At 37.7% G+C, this 16,738-nt stretch overlaps 3 protein-coding genes across 4 annotated transcripts; 1 reads left to right on the top strand and 2 right to left on the bottom strand.

Annotated features, from left to right (window-relative positions):
• Window positions 1–120: 120 nt before the first annotated feature.
• sat2b (spermidine/spermine N1-acetyltransferase family member 2b) lies at window positions 121–5,127 on the bottom strand. Of its 2 annotated transcripts, XM_040150038.1 has the most exons (6): window positions 4,949–5,127; window positions 4,708–4,759; window positions 2,850–2,933; window positions 2,110–2,211; window positions 1,859–1,899; window positions 121–1,652 (listed from the first exon to the last, which is right to left on the bottom strand). In XM_040150038.1, the coding sequence occupies exons 1-6, from the start codon at window positions 5,009–5,011 to the stop codon at window positions 1,473–1,475; spliced, it is 522 nt and encodes a 173-aa protein (XP_040005972.1). In that variant the 5' UTR covers window positions 5,012–5,127; the 3' UTR covers window positions 121–1,472. The 2 variants fall into 2 exon arrangements, with proteins under 2 accessions (XP_040005972.1, XP_040005973.1); XM_040150039.1 differs by lacking the exon at window positions 2,850–2,933.
• Window positions 5,128–5,735: 608 nt separating this feature from the next.
• taf6 (TAF6 RNA polymerase II, TATA box binding protein (TBP)-associated factor) lies at window positions 5,736–12,272 on the bottom strand. The gene is made up of 16 exons (XM_040150034.1): window positions 12,194–12,272; window positions 12,050–12,090; window positions 10,189–10,346; window positions 9,947–10,033; window positions 9,627–9,780; window positions 9,469–9,525; window positions 9,259–9,378; window positions 9,026–9,147; window positions 8,687–8,764; window positions 8,477–8,578; window positions 8,192–8,374; window positions 7,713–7,787; window positions 7,502–7,627; window positions 7,160–7,333; window positions 6,739–6,930; window positions 5,736–6,309 (listed from the first exon to the last, which is right to left on the bottom strand). Exons 3-16 carry the CDS (start codon window positions 10,342–10,344, stop codon window positions 6,019–6,021), a joined length of 1,917 nt encoding a protein of 638 aa, XP_040005968.1. The 5' UTR covers window positions 10,345–10,346; window positions 12,050–12,090; window positions 12,194–12,272; the 3' UTR covers window positions 5,736–6,018.
• Window positions 12,273–12,302: 30 nt separating this feature from the next.
• On the top strand, window positions 12,303–16,350 carry mrps31 (mitochondrial ribosomal protein S31). Its single transcript, XM_040150035.1, has 7 exons — window positions 12,303–12,673; window positions 14,086–14,556; window positions 14,693–14,845; window positions 15,013–15,156; window positions 15,235–15,311; window positions 15,518–15,658; window positions 15,759–16,350. Exons 1-7 carry the CDS (start codon window positions 12,576–12,578, stop codon window positions 15,992–15,994), a joined length of 1,320 nt encoding a protein of 439 aa, XP_040005969.1. The 5' UTR covers window positions 12,303–12,575; the 3' UTR covers window positions 15,995–16,350.
• Window positions 16,351–16,738: the final 388 nt, after the last annotated feature.

Genomic DNA, 16,738 nt, shown 5'->3' with positions numbered 1-16,738 from the left:
CACCAGACTGATTAATTTAAGAGAAAATGAACAGCATTTACCATTCTGAATGTGCTATGAGAGGGCAGCATTTACAAAGGAAAACACTTAAAGATTTATGATCATTATATAGTAGTTTAATAGCAGTAACCTTGATTTGATTTGGGGATTTATTGGCTTTATCTATTCTAAACCTTTTAAGAATGCATATTTGATTCATAGCAATTTGTAATGTTTATATACCATGAAAATTGCTTCAGTATTCCAACATATACTGTATTTTCCCATACTAACTTGCTCCAGGCTAACCAATATTTAATCTTCAGATAACCTTAAACTGTTCAACAATTAATTGTTTTTGCTCATGTCTATAGAAATGTATGTTATATGTAATTGTTTCTTATATCCACGTATCTTAAACCTGCTGCAGGTTTTCTGGTCGAGAAAGATGAGAGCTACGACAGTTTCATAAAACACATCTTGTTACTCTGCAACATATTCAGATTCCATACATTGGCATATTCCAGTTTTATAGCCACAATAAGAAGTAGATCTCATTCTGTGCCTTTGACTGTGCAGTAGTCATCAAGGAAATTTGTCATTTTTAACCTGCAACTGTGACTAGTAATAGCTGCTGTACACCAGGGATTTCACCCTGTGTGATTTTGATTCCCACTTCTGAACCAGAACACCTGGATAACAGGGTTGAAACAATTGTAAACATAGAACTGAAAGTATGGCCCATGGTTTTTTGTATTTTAACCTTTTTCCGCATGTGTATATTTCAAATGTAATGTTACACAGTTTTCTCATGGGTAATTTTACATATGTTCCTGTGGATTTGAGCATTTTTTATACACAAAATAAATATCATTTTCAGTGAAAGTACCAAATCATGAGCATGTTAATGCAAGATTATGCTTTCCATCAAAGAGTGATGAACAGAGCTGTTGAGCAATATTAGTAATAAAACAGTAACACCAGTTCTCATGTTCAAATAAAGGAGTTTTGGGTTACACAGCCTGTTGCACATCATCCACCAAGCTATATAACCCATTTCCTTTGACTCCATTAACCAACAGAGAACTGAATCTATGGCCCATGGCATTCCCTGATGGCCCACACACACTTCTCAGAGTTGACAAATTATATCATGTACTTTTTCACCTAACATGGAACTCATCAAAGATGGACCATTTTCAAGAGAGGGACATCTTCCAAGAACAAACAACAAATCGGGCTGCCTCTGACTTCCTACTTTTAGACTAGCTCATGCAGATAGTTAGTCATATTTATAAATCATATGTAAGTCCTAGTAAATGTGTTTGACTTTAAATTAAGACATAAGTCTGTTAAATTAGGACAAAGACTAGGTAGAGATAAATCATTACAAACAAGCTTATGTTGGCATTGTATTACAATGAATGTTTATAGTAGAAAACAAAAAGAAAACAAACCGACAAGAAATAGCACACGTGTTCATTGGAAAACTACTAATCTTTAGGTGCTTCATCTGCTAAATTGTCCAGGTCCTGTCCATCAAAACGTATACAGTGCCAGCCTTCATTGACAGTGAGGTCCTGAGCTCCTTTAGCAGCATAAAAATCTTGAGCAGGAGTATTCCAGTTCAACACGGACAACTGTAACCGCACACAGTGCTTCTTTTTCCCAATCTGAGCAAAAAAAACAGTCCTTTAGTTAATGCATCGTTACCACTCCATCACACAGGACAGTTGGTCTTACACAAGAATCAACAATACTTTCAAACTGCTTAAAGTTGACAAGAAATTTTAAAAATACATTTTCATACCTTTTATGAGCTACTACACCACAACTATAAATAAAATGATGCGCAAATAGTTAACAAAATCATTCTTACCTCAGCAACTTTGCTGAGTAAACCCTTGCCAATGCCATTTCCTGCAGAGGATATCATTTTTAAAAAAATCATGTGGTTGAAAATATTTTTACTCGGGGGCAAAACATTTATGAAATAGATTATTAATTGCTGTATATACATATAAAGAGAATGAGATTCAGAGATAACAAGTAAGGAAACAATTCACAAGAAAACACATTTTATACATTTTTATATAAGCTTTGTTTAAAACACTGTAACACATATTTTACCTCTGAATTCTGGCATCACATATAGATCCTCCAAATAAACTGACCGTCCCTTCCATGTACTGTAAGAGTAAAAGTAAAGGGCGTATCCAACAACTGTGAATCCTAAATGGACAGAAGACACAATCCATCAAAAAGATAAACAGGAAGAACACCAGAAAAATGAGAATCTCTATAAATATGGTATATAATTGCACTTGTGTCTTGAATAAAAAATGGTGACTTCATTTCATGTCCGGGGTCCACATAACATCATTAAACTACACACACGTCCATGGTTTGTTAATAATCTGACAGACCATTAATGCTTATAGGGCAAATAGATGTAAATTTTAACTTCTGACAAAAATCGACAATTGAATCAATTTAACATTGACTGTGTGCGTGTGTGTGTGTGTGTGTGTGGTGTGGTGCAGTGAGCTGTAACCACTAATCTAGGAAAATTCTATTCATTGAGTCGTATTTGCTCTGTCACTGAGCAAGGATTATGATTTTCTTCTCGAGTGCAACAACCCCTTACCTACCTTCAGTTTCAACTGTGAGAAGGAATAGAGGTACTACACCTGACACTGTTGATTTATGAGGCGGCACATGAACAGTCATGATTTGGTGGACACTATATCAACATATCTAAACAGCAAGGGCACAGACCTTGTATTATCTGCGTAACATGCCGACAAGTTCAAAACCAGCTGACAAGGAAGACTACAATCGAAAGGCCTTGATAAACGGCCACACTTTACCGTCTTTTGATTTATGCTCCTCGGGTACTTCTGCAATGAGGCATTCAAAGAAGGGATGCTGGCAGAAACCGTCACACTCCAGTTCTAAAACAAGACAGATCACTTACCCAGCTCTTTCCACTAAAAGTTATATTAGTATTCATCCTCACCCAAAAGACACATTAAAAATATTAATACTTAAGACACTTTACAAATAATTCAAAGTTTTACAACTTGGATCTTACCTAATAATAACAGCTAAGTTCCAGGCACATGGTGACATTGCTACAAAATATTCCATTAGGCAAGCAACAGGTTGTAAAAGAAATGACATTACTCCAGCTGTGGATCACATCCTTCCAGTGTATATCTCAAAATTTTACATCTAAATCTGCAGGTTTTATCCCAATTCAGCTGTTTAATTGTAAAACATGTTGAATGCCTCATAAAACATTTGCAAAGCCATGTCCTGAATGTTTCAAACCTTCATCAGCTTAGAGTCTTCCTGTATTCGTCTCTTATTTGCACATTGCTACCCATATTCCATATTACACCACCACCAGCACTTGATATAAATGATCTTGAGTCAGCAGAATTGTGTATGGTGTCATGCTTGTGCTTGTGCTGAGAGACTTACTTGTGAGCATGCTGGTAAAAAAACAAAAAAAAAAACAAGATGCAAACGAATCGAGGACCTGCTCCTCAAAACATTGTTCTACAGTGCCACTAGTGTTCAAAAACTCCACAATATACCATTAAATCTACTGTGTGTATTTTAAAGATCAGTAATACCATGTACAGACCTGCTGTATATAAGTTAATCACTGCTTTCTAAAGAGATACTTGGTACTCAAGAAAATTACATCTTAAGATACAGTTTGAGGAGAGAGACTGATACTATTAAGTGTAATTCAAACAGGAACTAATCTCGCATGATAAATGATGTAGGAAGTAGGAAGTAGGAAGTAAGAAGAACTGCCATCAATCCTGCCAACCCACATAACCGCATTTTAAAAAATTTTCCCTCAGGGCTGCGTTCCTATCCTACTGAAGTTTCAGCACTGCCGCTCACCTCTGGTCCTGCTTATCAAACTGACTGTAGTGTCATTACTGTTACTGATCAGTGCACTCCAATTATTATTATTATACCATGTCTGATTGCAAAGCCTTCACTGCTCTACAATAACTGTTTGCACACTGCACATTATACTATTCAAAGACTGTCAGACAACAAATACAAAGCCAGTAATACTTCTGTTGATTCCCGTGGTTGTACTATCCAACTTTTTCAGAGCGGATATTGATATATCTTAGCAGGAAAAACACAGGTTTACATATAAACATTTGTAATAGGTTAGACCATTAGGTTTTGCCAGGCTCTGTACACGATGCCTCGCTGGTATGGCTCCCTGGGACACTTATAATGAAACTGGTGCATTGTTAATTAGTGAATCACCTGAGTGTTTCCTGCTCAAAATGCCTGCCGTGAAAAAGGACTAGAGCTGCGTGTAGTTAGTGAGCGTATTGCTGTTAGCAGTGTGTGTCACTAAACTGTTGGGCCAGCACATGAATAACAAAACCACCGTTACACTCGAAAAAAAAAAAAAAAAAAAAAAAAGCACACAGTTTGAAACGCACAGGTTCATTTAATAACATTAATAAGGGCTGGGGAGGTCCTGCTGTTGTGGGTTAGCTCACCCAGCTTACTGGGACACACCGAGCCATCATTAAATGTTATTTATCCCACCTGCTATGACAAGTCAAAATGTCTGCTTTGAAAAAGTTCTATGCTGGATAATGGGATTTAGTGTCTCTCTATGTTTTGTTTAACTATATACTGTTTATATATCAATAATGTATTAGGCAAGGGCAAAATTACCTTCATGTGATATCTTCACTTGGTCGGGCATTTTTTCATAAACTGCCAACTCCTGAAAAAAGGCACGTTATGTGTAAATGTAGATGTAGCCTGTCATTTGTTATACAGTTATACCAAAGGGAATGTAATAGTTAAATTAAGTTAATCTATTAAGCTAATGGATATTACATGTTTTCATTGTGAAGCAACATTGTAGAGGAGTTTGCTAGCTTCATAGTTCATACCGGTGACAATAACTCACCATTATCATTCTTGATATTTCTTTGCAGTCTTCTTTTGTTGCAGCACGTATTTTGAAATCCATATCCACAGCAGCAAAAAAAAAAAAAGTTTCGACTTTCTTTGCTTACAGTCCACCTGTCTAGGTCAAAACCCGAATCACAAATGTTACCGGGTTTACTCCACGACACAGGAAGCGGTTCCGATGCATTCTACTTTCAAAGTAAAAGGCCAATCAATTAAAACGTGCATATAAATGTATACTATGGTGAAGTTTTTAAAATTGAATGAAAATTTGTACTTAAATCAATAACACGCTGGCAAGTTTCACACGAAACCGCAGATTACAATGTGTACTACTACAAGAAGTTTTACTTGTATTGTAGGAGTATTTTTACACTGTAGTATTGCTACTTTTACATGAATAACTTCCTGTATAATAAAAAAAATAAAACTTCCTGTATAAATTTTTTTTCCTTTGTTTGAGCTTTTATACCAATGGGATATAAACTTCAAGTTGCAAAGAAAAATGTAGCAGCAGTTTGTTTGAAAAGTTACCATTATTTTAGCTTCCAAATAAACTTGCACCAAGACCTCTGAAGAAAAAAATGTGTTAGATATCTACAGCAAACTTTTTTTTTCACTGATTTGATGGGAGTTTTGAAATATCTATTCAAATTCCCTCTGAAAACAGAAAAAAAAAAAGTTAGCGAATGTAGACAAGAGGGTCTGAAATAATCAGTTTAAATAACATAGCTATGCTTATAATATTCTATATTATAATAAAAACATAAAAAACACAAATCGGATAAAAGAATTCATACAAAATCTGATTTATTTTAGAGTAAAAAAAGAACATCAAATCAATTAGAATATTAGGTGAAACATTACAGAACTCACAGACTGACCTCAGTTTTCTTGGGCATTAACATATTTACAATGTCTGGTCAGATTTGCTCTTCATCAGTCAAGATTTCAGATATTCCCCTTCATACCACTCCAGAGTATAACCCTTAAAGTTCAGCCCAAACAAACCTCCTTGTGTGTTCAGCTGCACCAACATGGTAAAAATCTCCACTACCTATACAAGTCTCAGTGTGGCGACTGTGTGCTCGCTCCAGGAGACTCGGACCGTTCTATCTTCATCCCTGCTTCTAGTGGGGTTGAGGAAATTGAGGTTGGTAGCACAGAGCTCTTAGGCTCCAAAGAAGAAGAGGCAGACGATGGCAGAGATACCACTATGTATTTCTGCAGAGGTCGTGAACCTGTCAGTCCAGCGCCACTGCCAGACTCCAGTTTTACCAAAGGCTGCAAAGTTGAAGTGGCACTGGGAACAGTGCTAGTTACTGGTGAAGCTGACTGGGAAGAGCTGAGGGTGATTACCTAAAGGGAAGACACAAAGGGAGCTGTAAATTCATACTCTCAGGAGTTGTGAATTTTACAGAGAAGGGTTTCAGTAAATCCCATCAAGTTAAATTTGAGACCTGTGAAGGTTCACACCGATAACACTTAATAAAAATTGTATATTTTGCACGTCTATGTTCAGTCATTTTTATTCATGCTTTTTTGTTAGTTGCTTTTACATTGCAATAAATTATATATATTCCATTATAAGATGGCATCACTGATTATGCTTACATTGTTATTATAGCTGTTTTGTTAAGATGCCAATAAAACGGTTAAGTATATTAAAAAAGTTATATTTTCATCATATCATCTTATCAATATAGGCATCTGAAGTACCCTGTGGAGATTTCCCGCTGCGCTGTACAGCAACATTTCGATGAGGGTAAAACTGAAAAATCAAAGTACCTGTTGAGTTGAGGCGGCCCCTGCACTGGTTGCCATGACAATGAACTTTGTTGCCGGGGGAGATGGCTGTGATGGGGTCCCTGGTCGAGGGGACATCAGGGTGAGGGAGCTTGGGACCTTAATGATGCTGGGAGTGCGAGGCCCTGTCGAGCCACTTAACCCACTTTGTGAGACTGAGAGAGTGGGACGAGGCTGCAAGAGAAAGTCATCGTTCATTATTGAACCACTGGTTGCTGGTTTACTTACATGTGTCATACTGCACTGCTTCACATGAACTGTAAGATTGATGCCTAATTGATATATAATATAATCAGGTTCTTCGTGACATCTTATTCTTTTATTCTTGTCTTTTCTAAAACTTCCTCCGAACTTTTACACTTTTATTCATACTTATTTATCATATTATCAGTATTAACTGTACCTGTGTGATTGTTAATGTGGTTCTGTTGACTTGTTGAGCTTGCAGTGCTGCTTGAGTCCTGGCTTTCACTACATGGGAGCAAAGCATGGGTCCGAGGTAACCGTAGTCTGCCCGATACTGCTCCATGTTGTCAGGCTGAGGTCGTATCTTGGCAATAACACTAGCACAGTGTTTCTTTGAAAACAAAAACACATTTTGTCTATATGAAAATTAAGTACTGGTCCTATACAAATTAAGATACAATTAAAGATAAATGTCATGTTTTTGTGAAATGCCTTGACTGAAGCTGTCTACTTTTAAATGCAAATTAATGAGAAGAATTCGTAGTACATTATTTATTACCAGTAAAAGGCTTTGAACATGGTCAGCTCCTATCTTATCAATATTGGAGACCACCGGTCCTTCCATCACTGCTTTGATGCGAGCACCCTCTACAGCAAGCCGAGGAAGGATCAACGTCTTAATCACCTACAGAGGATAAAAACAGGATATTGGTGCCAATCGGAAAGTGGGAAAATTATAAAAGACTCAAGGAAAACAGAGTCACACTCACATCAGGTCCCAGTTCAGCAAGTCCAGCGATGCAGCCGTAGCGTGTCGTCCACTGGGTTTTTTCATCCAACCAACTCTGAGGAAGGACATCAGTCTGGTTTAGTATGTGAGGTGTTTTTTTAAAACAGAGGTGTCAAACTCAAATTCAAGGCTAACATTTATCTTCCTTGAATTTAATTACCCTAAAACATACAGTATTTATAAAAAAGAAAAAAAAAAAGAAAAAAGAAAAAAACCCTCTCTCAGTGAGTGTTTGTTTTACCATTTTTTGGCCCAGGAAACTTAAAAAATGTAAAAATTTAATTTATAAAATCATTCAAGTTTCAGATAACTAAAGACATTAACTACATGACCAGAATAATATCTGGTTTTCATGGAGGTCATGTTAAGTTGGTTACTCAAACTATGTATTTGTATGTTTGCGCTCAATTAACAAAACTTGCCTTTACCTCAATATTTTTGGCCAACTCAAAAACCCACCTTAGTAAAAGTCTTGGTAATACGGGACTGGATGTTGTTGGTCGTAGTACTGAAGGTTTTACAACTTTGGGCCATGAGGCGAGCAGCAAAGTCTCGTAAAGCCCAGTGGTTGTCAGCATCTGGTCGCAAACACAGCTGCTTACTCACAATGCACGTCACCACAGCTGGGATGAGCTCATGCAGCTACAAATACAGATAGAAAAAATATATTAAAATAAAAGTACTTGTTGAGATTACACCCTTCAAAATCATAATACAACAATTTGTTTTTTTTTCTTCACTCACATATTTCTCCAAATACAAGGTGGGGTTGTCCATTAGAGCTTTGACCATCCGCATTAGATAAATCAGCAGTGCCAAGTTGTTTTGCACCACATTTACACGAACCTTTGAGAATAGCATTAAGTCAGTACTTTTAGTAGAGACATGAATAGCTATTTAATGTGAGGTAAGTAATGTTTTAGAACATTAGAAGAAGTCAGAAAAGATGCTCACTCCTTCAGAAATAAATGTGCTGAATCTTGGAAGCATCTGATACAGTCCAGGATCTGTGGCAATACTCTGCAGAGCTTCCTGAATGAAGCATGAGAAAAAAATGTATCAAACAAAAGTGACACAAACAAGATTAAAACAATAAACTAAAAATTTGTCGTAATTCTGTAATTGCACTGACAATCTCCTTTTAGCTGCAAAGTGTTGCCATTACTTTATTAGGTGATTGATTAAATCCACTATGTAATTTCTTGTCAAAAACAAAATGAGAAAAAGTAATCACATTATTACTCAGCATGTATAAAATAAAACAACATATAAGGACAGATGGGCAGGACTTACAGCTCTCTTAGCTTCACAGGAGCCAACACACGCTTCTGTGATCTCCTTGTAGTAGAGCTGCTGTTCCACCGACAGTTCATGAGTGCTTCGTGGCTTCAACCTTATTAGACCCTTCTCCTTTCCTGAAAGATAAGACACAAACATAACCATACATGATTAGGGAGGGAGTTAGGAAGCAATGTAGGGGCACAGGAGAAGAAAACAAAGATTTTAATATAACACAAGATACTGACCTTTGCCATCAGCAGCCGTTGCCCCCTGACTCTTGCCTTGAATTGTAGCTTCCTCCTCCTGACCAGGTTTGATGACTTTGAGGGGCTCTGTAGATTCAGCCTTTTGTTGCTCTTTTGGTGCTAAACATAATAAATAAAATATAATGCTAAGTTTGTCCTTCAGATATTTTTTTTTTGTTTTGAGAGAAGAAAATTTACGACGGTGCTTACCTGGTGGTGGATTTTCTGGAATAGCAGGCTGTACCCCCTCAATACTTAACCAGTGGGCTATGGATAAACAGAAAAGTGTGATGTATGAGCATACAAACCATACAGTCAAAACAAGACAATGCAATATCCTGGAATGTAAATACTGTTTATCTGGGTACCTTTGAGAGACACATCTAGTGGAACTCTGGGGAGCGGCGTGTTTATAATGTCACTGAGGTCGACTTCCCTTTCCTCATAGAAATGAAGCTCTCTTCCACCACCACTTGCAAAACGAAAAGGGATAAAATCTTGCGACTGGAACCCATACAGGGGCTGTAACAAGAGGAATTTACTTAGAACGCAGAAGTTAGAAAGATACCAGAGCAAAAGATCTACTTCATGCTTTCCTTCAAATAATGTCAAATAAATAAGTGGTTTTAATAAGGCTTTAAAAAAAAAAACAGTCTTCTATAGTTTAAGTGTACAAGTTCTCTCTTACCTCCACATTTTTTAGTTTGAGAGCATTATCTATGTCACTGGTGGTTAATTTACGTCTCTTCCCATGATGCATGAATTTGAGAGCATCCTGTGTTAAAGGGAGAAAAGAAAGAGATTGCAGAGATTTTAAATATAAAGCTCATAAATCAGATATGACATAAACTAAGACATTCAAAAATGTGGTTTCAGAGCAATTTACAGACCCACAAACCAAAAAATCTGCTTTGTTCATCCTTGATTTACCTGTGCAATTTCTTTTATTCTGTAGCTGACCTCTTCACTTATGGCTACGCAGCTCTCCTCCTGTAACTGCCCTACTCCAACAGACTCTGCCATGGCCTTCATGGACTCTGTGGGCAGGATGACCGAACACTGCTTCTGCCGTCGTTCCTCTGCCATGGCTAACAAAGTACACAGGTCTGTGAATATCACCTCTCACCTGTACACACAAACTCAAGTTCACACAGATGCATTATACTTATTCAGGAGGGTTTTTCTCCACGGCCTCAATTTTTTTGATATCAAATTTTCAGTTGTACAAAATTTGAATGACTCACTGTCAATAATAGACACTCAGTGGGTCTGAAGTACTAATCTTAACATAGTGACATATTATTGACAAACTTGATCCTTATGTATAGAGATGAAAAGTTTTATCAATTAGTTGATCGACTATCAATTCTTATAATCGTTTTAGTCATTGTTTAAGCAAAAAATGTCACTTCTCTTTCAACTGTGGCAACTTATAATTGCCATTTTTCACTACTTACTAACATTTTATAGACAAAATGATTAACTGATTAGCTGAAAAAATAACTGGCAGATTTGCTGATATGAAAATTAATCACCCTAGTTATGTGATGGTTTAGCTAATATTATGTACAGCCTATAGTCTATTTCTATAGATATAATTAAGCTGAAAGTAAATTTGCAGTGCGTCATTAGTCCCCTTTCCTCCAATGTAAATATGAGAAAGAGGATGTCTAATTGCAGCCCATCATTTAGATATTTTTCAACAATGACACAGTGGAGGGAACACCACTAAGGAGGCCAATATTATTACGGAGGGAGCTACATCTTCCCATGGCTGAGTGTTGAACTGCAGCTTTGGGGGACAGTGATAAAAAGTAAGTCAATGTTAAAAGGATCTTATTCGACATCTCAGCTAGTGTTTGACAGAGCACATAGGAAAACTCAAATACACAACGTTCAACTCGGTTCTATGGTCTGATGGGAACAAAACTACAGTTTTTGGCCATCAGTATCAAAAGTTTTATTTGGCTTAGGCTAAAAACAGCACATCAGCAAAACACAATATCCTCACAATGAAGCCGGGTGGTAGAAGCATCATGCAATGGGATTATTCTCTAACATGCCCCGGAAGGCATGCAGGTATATGGTAACATGAATCCAAAGGGAAATCGACCGCAAACATAAAGCCAAAGCTGTAAGGAATGGTTTAAAAACAATAATGTTTATGTCTGGGACCGGTCATGTCTAGACCAAATCACAGTTCACGTTTGGAATACAACTGTATTTGTATCAGGACGTAATCAATCATGCAACTTGATAAGGAAGCAATATTGCAAAAGAGTGTCAAGATATGCAAAGCTAACACGGTCCTAGTCGCATAGTCTGAAGGCTGTGATTTCTGCAGAAGATGTCTCAATTAAATGACTTAAGGGGCAGGCTTAAAAGTTTTATATCTTCACTTACTATAGATTAATGTATAGAAACTGACAAAAAAACAGTCCTTTCTGTAATTAGAGAAACAAATCCTGATAACATCAGCTCTGATTCGGTGTTATAAAACATGAAAAAAATAAACACTTTTAATACATACTTCTTGTGTGTAAACAAACACAGAGTTACACAGAAAGCGGGTTAACCACTCTGACGGAATAACAACCAAGCTACACGCAACACACAAGCCACATTAAAAGTATAGTTATTCAAACGCAACAACTTCATTGCAAAATAATTTTAAGCGTTAATGTTCAGCTTTTTAGCGACCGCAAATTTCTTTTATATTAACTTGCAGTAGGCTAGATTTGCCGTATGTTAGCTTGCATGCTAGTAACTTAGCTTCCGTTGACGTTTTTACCTGTGAGAAGTTGTCTTCTCCTTTCTCAGTTCAAACAGGAACTTATAGGAATAAAAACAGTCAATTATGAGATTTGCAGCAATAATTATTTCGCAAAGCTAATTCTTCTGTATTAATATCCATCTCTTGATATAAATAACTAACTAATTCACGGCTGGGACCTCCGTTCGTGAATTAGCGCTTGTGTTGAGTCGCCATTTTGAGTCACGTTCCGGTTGCGATATCGCGAGACCACAATTAAGGACTTTACACAGTAGAGTGACCGCCTCAAGATTCTTGATATGTAACTTAGCAATAATCAGTTAAGGACGTGTGTTTTAAATTGGAAAATATTCAATGCCACAATTAAAGAGTCTTACATTATAACTAATAATTAAATGTCAGTTTCCCTACGAAAAGTACTGTACCGTCCCTTTACAAAAAAGACCTCGGAACCAATGTTATCCTCGATTTCAAGGGGGTGACCTTATGTTGCAACAACAGAGACAAATGTCAGGAACGTGGAAGGACATTGCAAGAAGCAACCATGTATAGATTTATATTCCGGACTGTTTACACGGCTCGAAGTTCTTCAGTCGGTGTCTATGAGTTGCTAGCTAAATGCGACAAGGCTTCAGTTTTCAGGTGAGTGGAGTCTGAGACCGAACGGGACACATGATCATACTCAGAGTGACTAATGAACGTCTGCTAATTACTGCCACTTGCTATTTAGTGACGCATTTTTAATGGAGAAAAAGCTGACTCCGTACAGTCGAAAAAGCTTGAGTGTTACTTGTTTCCATAAAAGCTGAGGGAGGGACAGTTAGGTATTAGTTTGCTTAACCTGCACTGGTGGGTGGGGCATGTTGATTGACATTTCTTCGAGTGGCTCAAGTGCATCACTGGCAGGTCGTTTCCATGGTAACCTGTGTAAAAACGTACAGCTGCTATGAATCTGAAGAAGATTGTTTCATCCACCCCAGACAGGGAAACTTCACATCCTAATGACAGACATTCATGTTTTATATTCTAAGCTTATCTTAGCTACAGTGGTCTATACTTCACGCCATGGCTCACAGCCTGTTTTGTAAGATGATGAATATATTGTTTCTTTTGTCGGAACAGCACAAGTCTTTTTATTATTGCAAAGTGCTTCAGTGGGTGATCACAGTGTAATCAGTAGTAGCCAAAACAAGACCTTTCAGGATGTTGGCTTGGCCTGAGGGATTTTTTTTATTATTATTTTAAAACACAATGATTAATCAAAAAAATAATGGCAGGTTAATCAATTATATAAACAACCGATAGTAGCAGCCCTAATCAGGAGATTTAGAAGCAGATTGTATTATTTGGTCAGAGAGGAGGTTTTCAAAACAAAATCATATGTTGCTCCTCTAATCTCTTTCCCCCACTGTTTTTACAGGTTTACAGGTAGTGCTCCTGAAACTGCTGTAATCTGGAAAAGTTATTTCTGACTCCCTCTGTAGACTAAATTTAAGTCCCCTTTTAGGGGCGCACCGTACCATATTGTTGATGATAATACTGGAATCATTTTGAATGTGATAAGAATTTGTTATTCATCAGGGTATTAACAATATTATGCAATGAGTTTATGCATATTTACATCACGACTGTGTACAGCAGCAATAAGCATGACAGAAAACAAAAGCATTGTTGCTGCGGGCTTCACTGTGGATGAGTTAGTTCCAAAAACTCTAACTGTAAACCAACTCAAGAAGCTGTTAACAGCAAAAGGGATAACACAATAAAATCATTTCACCGTCTCAATCAAACACACACAGTTCAATGATATGTAGTTTGTCTGGTGTTGAAAATAATAAGAAAGTATGAAGTGTTTTATTACATTACAAAGAATATCATTTTTTGAAAACTACCTGTCATATAATGATGCTATTTAAAGACAGCATTGCCCGCCCTAATAATAATTGTCATGTTTTAATATTGAATATTGGAATAATATTATTATTATTATTCAAAGTTATGTGATCCTTTCTGATTCAAACCCGTATGATTATTAACTGTTTTTTGCTCTTAAGGGTTGCAAATGGAGATGGAGTCAAAGCAATCAGCACAAGTTCAGTTAATCTTTGTGAGAAGAAAGACGATGTTGTCCTCCCTAATCACGATGAGAAAACAAATGCAGATGAAAAGGCGGACCCAACAGAGAGTCCAGCTATGGCTACACAGAAAGCTGAAGATGAAAGCAAAGTCATCAAGATGGCCGAACAAAGGACAGATGATGGAAGTGCTATGCAGCAGCAGATGGATGTCAAAATTGAACAGAATGTGGCAAAGCCGAAACAAGTAAAGACTGATGCAGCCAAGAGTGGGAAGGAGAGTCTCCTTGACCTTCTGGGAGCCATGAAGGTGGAAGTTACAAATAAAAGGAAGCTCAAAATCATGAAAGCGAAACAAAATTATGAGCCTACCCCCAAATCAAAGCCAGCTACTATGGAGAGCACCATCAGTATGTTTCAGGAGGCTACAGTGGAGGCTTCATCACAGAGGTGAGAGGGGGGTTTGACTCGCAGTTTGTACCTGTAAAATGTGTCATTTATTGTACATCCTTGTCTTGGGAGGATATCAGAGGCTTTAGTCCCTCTTCATCTACTGATTCCAGCCTGCGCGCATTGTGTTTTTCAGTGAGACACTGGATTCTGAACTGGTTGCAGCTGCGTCTGCTGCTGCCTCCACTCTGCCTAACCGCACCCAGGCCGAGTCTGAGCTGCTGAGGCAGTTGAGGGAGCACGAGGCCATCACTGAGGCTCAGAAGAAAGGGGACATGAACAACCTCGGGTATGTGTCCTGGAGTCGTGTGTACATGTCTCCAGTATAATAATGTTAATCGAATGAATATTTTAAATCAGAATGGGACATTTCTTTTTTGGTATCAGTCTGGATAACGGAAAAATAAAAGGCTTCATTCCCACCTAATAAACATTACTCCAACAATATTTTCTCAGCGTAATTATCGCTGACATGAAGGTAGGAAAGAATCCCAACCGACAGAATGCTCGGCCAGCTAATCAGATCCAGTTTGATGATGACGGGCGAGGGTACACACAGGACAGAGGAATCACTGCTGAGCTGGACGGTGTTCTGAGAAGGTAAATACTTTCATCACATCTTTACTCAGGTAGTTTTAGGAGATGGACTGTGTGTTTTATACTTGTTTTATTTTTTAGGAGGAACTTGTTCAGAGGGAAAAGACTTAACATCTTCTCCCCCACTACTGATGGAGATGCAGTTGAATCAACAGTTGGTAATAATGAATTTCAATTTTTCTTTATAAAGTCTGCTATTAATTATTGACTGTCTTTGCTGAGAGTGGACAATTTATGGTGTTATTTGTATAGATTTTTTCTGGTCCCATAAGATATTTCTAGGGTGTGTTAAGTCATCTTGCAAAATCTCTTGGTTTAAACACTATTGGCACATTTGCTAATAATGCTGTTGTCACATTTTCAGCACGGCCAACTTTATGGGACATGGACTTTGCTAATCAGTTGTCTCTGTCAATCAACCAAATACCCCGCAATGGGTATGAGGAAATGATCCAGTGGACCAAAGAGGGTAAAATGTGGCAGTACCCAATCAACAATGAAGCCGGTGAGTAATGAATGCTGTGTTTGTGTTCAGTATATAGAGATGGAAAAAATGAAGTTTGGCCAAGAGACACGCTGAAAGTGTCTTCTTGCTCTTCTGTCAGGCCTGGAGGAGGAAGCCAGTGTCCCGTTCCATGAGCATATCTTCTTAGAGAAACACTTGAAGGAGGGCTTTCCCCGTCAGGGACCAGTGCGTCACTTCATGGAGCTCGTGGTGGCCGGTCTGTCCAGAAACCCCTACCTGACGGTCCAGCAGAAGAGGGAACACATTTCCTGGTTTAGAGACTACTTCCACCAAAAAGAAGACATCCTCAAGGAGGCTGATGTTTACCTCAACTAAGCTTAGGACAATTAAATATTTTTTCAACATTTGTTGAATTTGAACACATATAAGCAATACCCATTTTCAGGGTGGGGCCTTGCAACCATGATTATCTTTACCCAGATTAACAGGTTACAGTAGAAAAACTCTTCCAGGAGGCCTATTAGTGTGGATTTGCATAAAGTCTGCGTCACAGTGTCAACCATTGTACAGTATCTACTGTTTGTAAAATGTTGATCAGACCATAGAACCACTGTTTAATCACTTCAACACTGGTTTGTGGCATGATGGAGGAAGACTGCAGGAAGGAAGTGACATGTTGCTGATACAAGTGCTTGTACAAGATATACAAACAATATAAAGCAGCAAAGATATGTCATGGCTTTTTGCTTATTTCAGTCAACCACGTCTGCCACTGATCATTTGTTCACATTGTATTTGCATAGTCCAGTGCTAAAGCAGACAGTTAACTGACTAATGTGTCACGAGTGAGGTGCCACAGTCGCAGTTAGAGACATTTTGATTTTCAGTGTCTGGGATACCAGATTTGTTACAGAAACAATTTCAGCAGTCATGTCAAAGCAGTAGTTTTTGTGATACACGGGTGTATTAAGTAATTTTAAAAAAACTGAATTATACTACTTAACTTGATTAAAAAAAAATGACAAAAAGCTTTAGTTTTGTATAGAGGCATGTTTGCAGATTAGGTTGCTTTAAAAAAACAACAGCACACTGCCAAGTTTGATGGATAGATAAAGACCT

Source organism: Xiphias gladius, chromosome 17 (assembly GCF_016859285.1).
Source record: "Xiphias gladius isolate SHS-SW01 ecotype Sanya breed wild chromosome 17, ASM1685928v1, whole genome shotgun sequence".
Classification (NCBI taxonomy): Eukaryota; Metazoa; Chordata; class Actinopteri; order Istiophoriformes; family Xiphiidae; genus Xiphias; species Xiphias gladius.
The sequence above is the reverse complement of the archived record's forward strand: the minus strand, read 5'-3'. Positions and strand labels throughout refer to the sequence as shown.

Coding starts and splice junctions, on each gene's coding strand:
- sat2b (XM_040150038.1), bottom strand. CDS start 5,011: ATGGATTTCAAAATACGTGCTGCAACAAAAGAAGACTGCAAAGAAATA. Junction 2,934..4,707: donor AGTGAAGATATCACATGAAG/GTAATTTTGCCC, acceptor GTCTTGTTTTAG/AACTGGAGTGTGACGGTTTC. Junction 1,900..2,109: donor TGTGATGCCAGAATTCAGAG/GTAAAATATGTG, acceptor TATCCTCTGCAG/GAAATGGCATTGGCAAGGGT.
- taf6 (XM_040150034.1), bottom strand. CDS start 10,344: ATGGCAGAGGAACGACGGCAGAAGCAGTGTTCGGTCATCCTGCCCACA. Junction 8,579..8,686: donor GCACATTTATTTCTGAAGGA/GTGAGCATCTTT, acceptor CTATTCTCAAAG/GTTCGTGTAAATGTGGTGCA. Junction 7,788..8,191: donor TTACCAAGACTTTTACTAAG/GTGGGTTTTTGA, acceptor GTCCTTCCTCAG/AGTTGGTTGGATGAAAAAAC.
- mrps31 (XM_040150035.1), top strand. CDS start 12,576: ATGTATAGATTTATATTCCGGACTGTTTACACGGCTCGAAGTTCTTCA. Junction 14,557..14,692: donor GTGGAGGCTTCATCACAGAG/GTGAGAGGGGGG, acceptor TGTGTTTTTCAG/TGAGACACTGGATTCTGAAC. Junction 15,157..15,234: donor CTGGACGGTGTTCTGAGAAG/GTAAATACTTTC, acceptor TTTATTTTTTAG/GAGGAACTTGTTCAGAGGGA.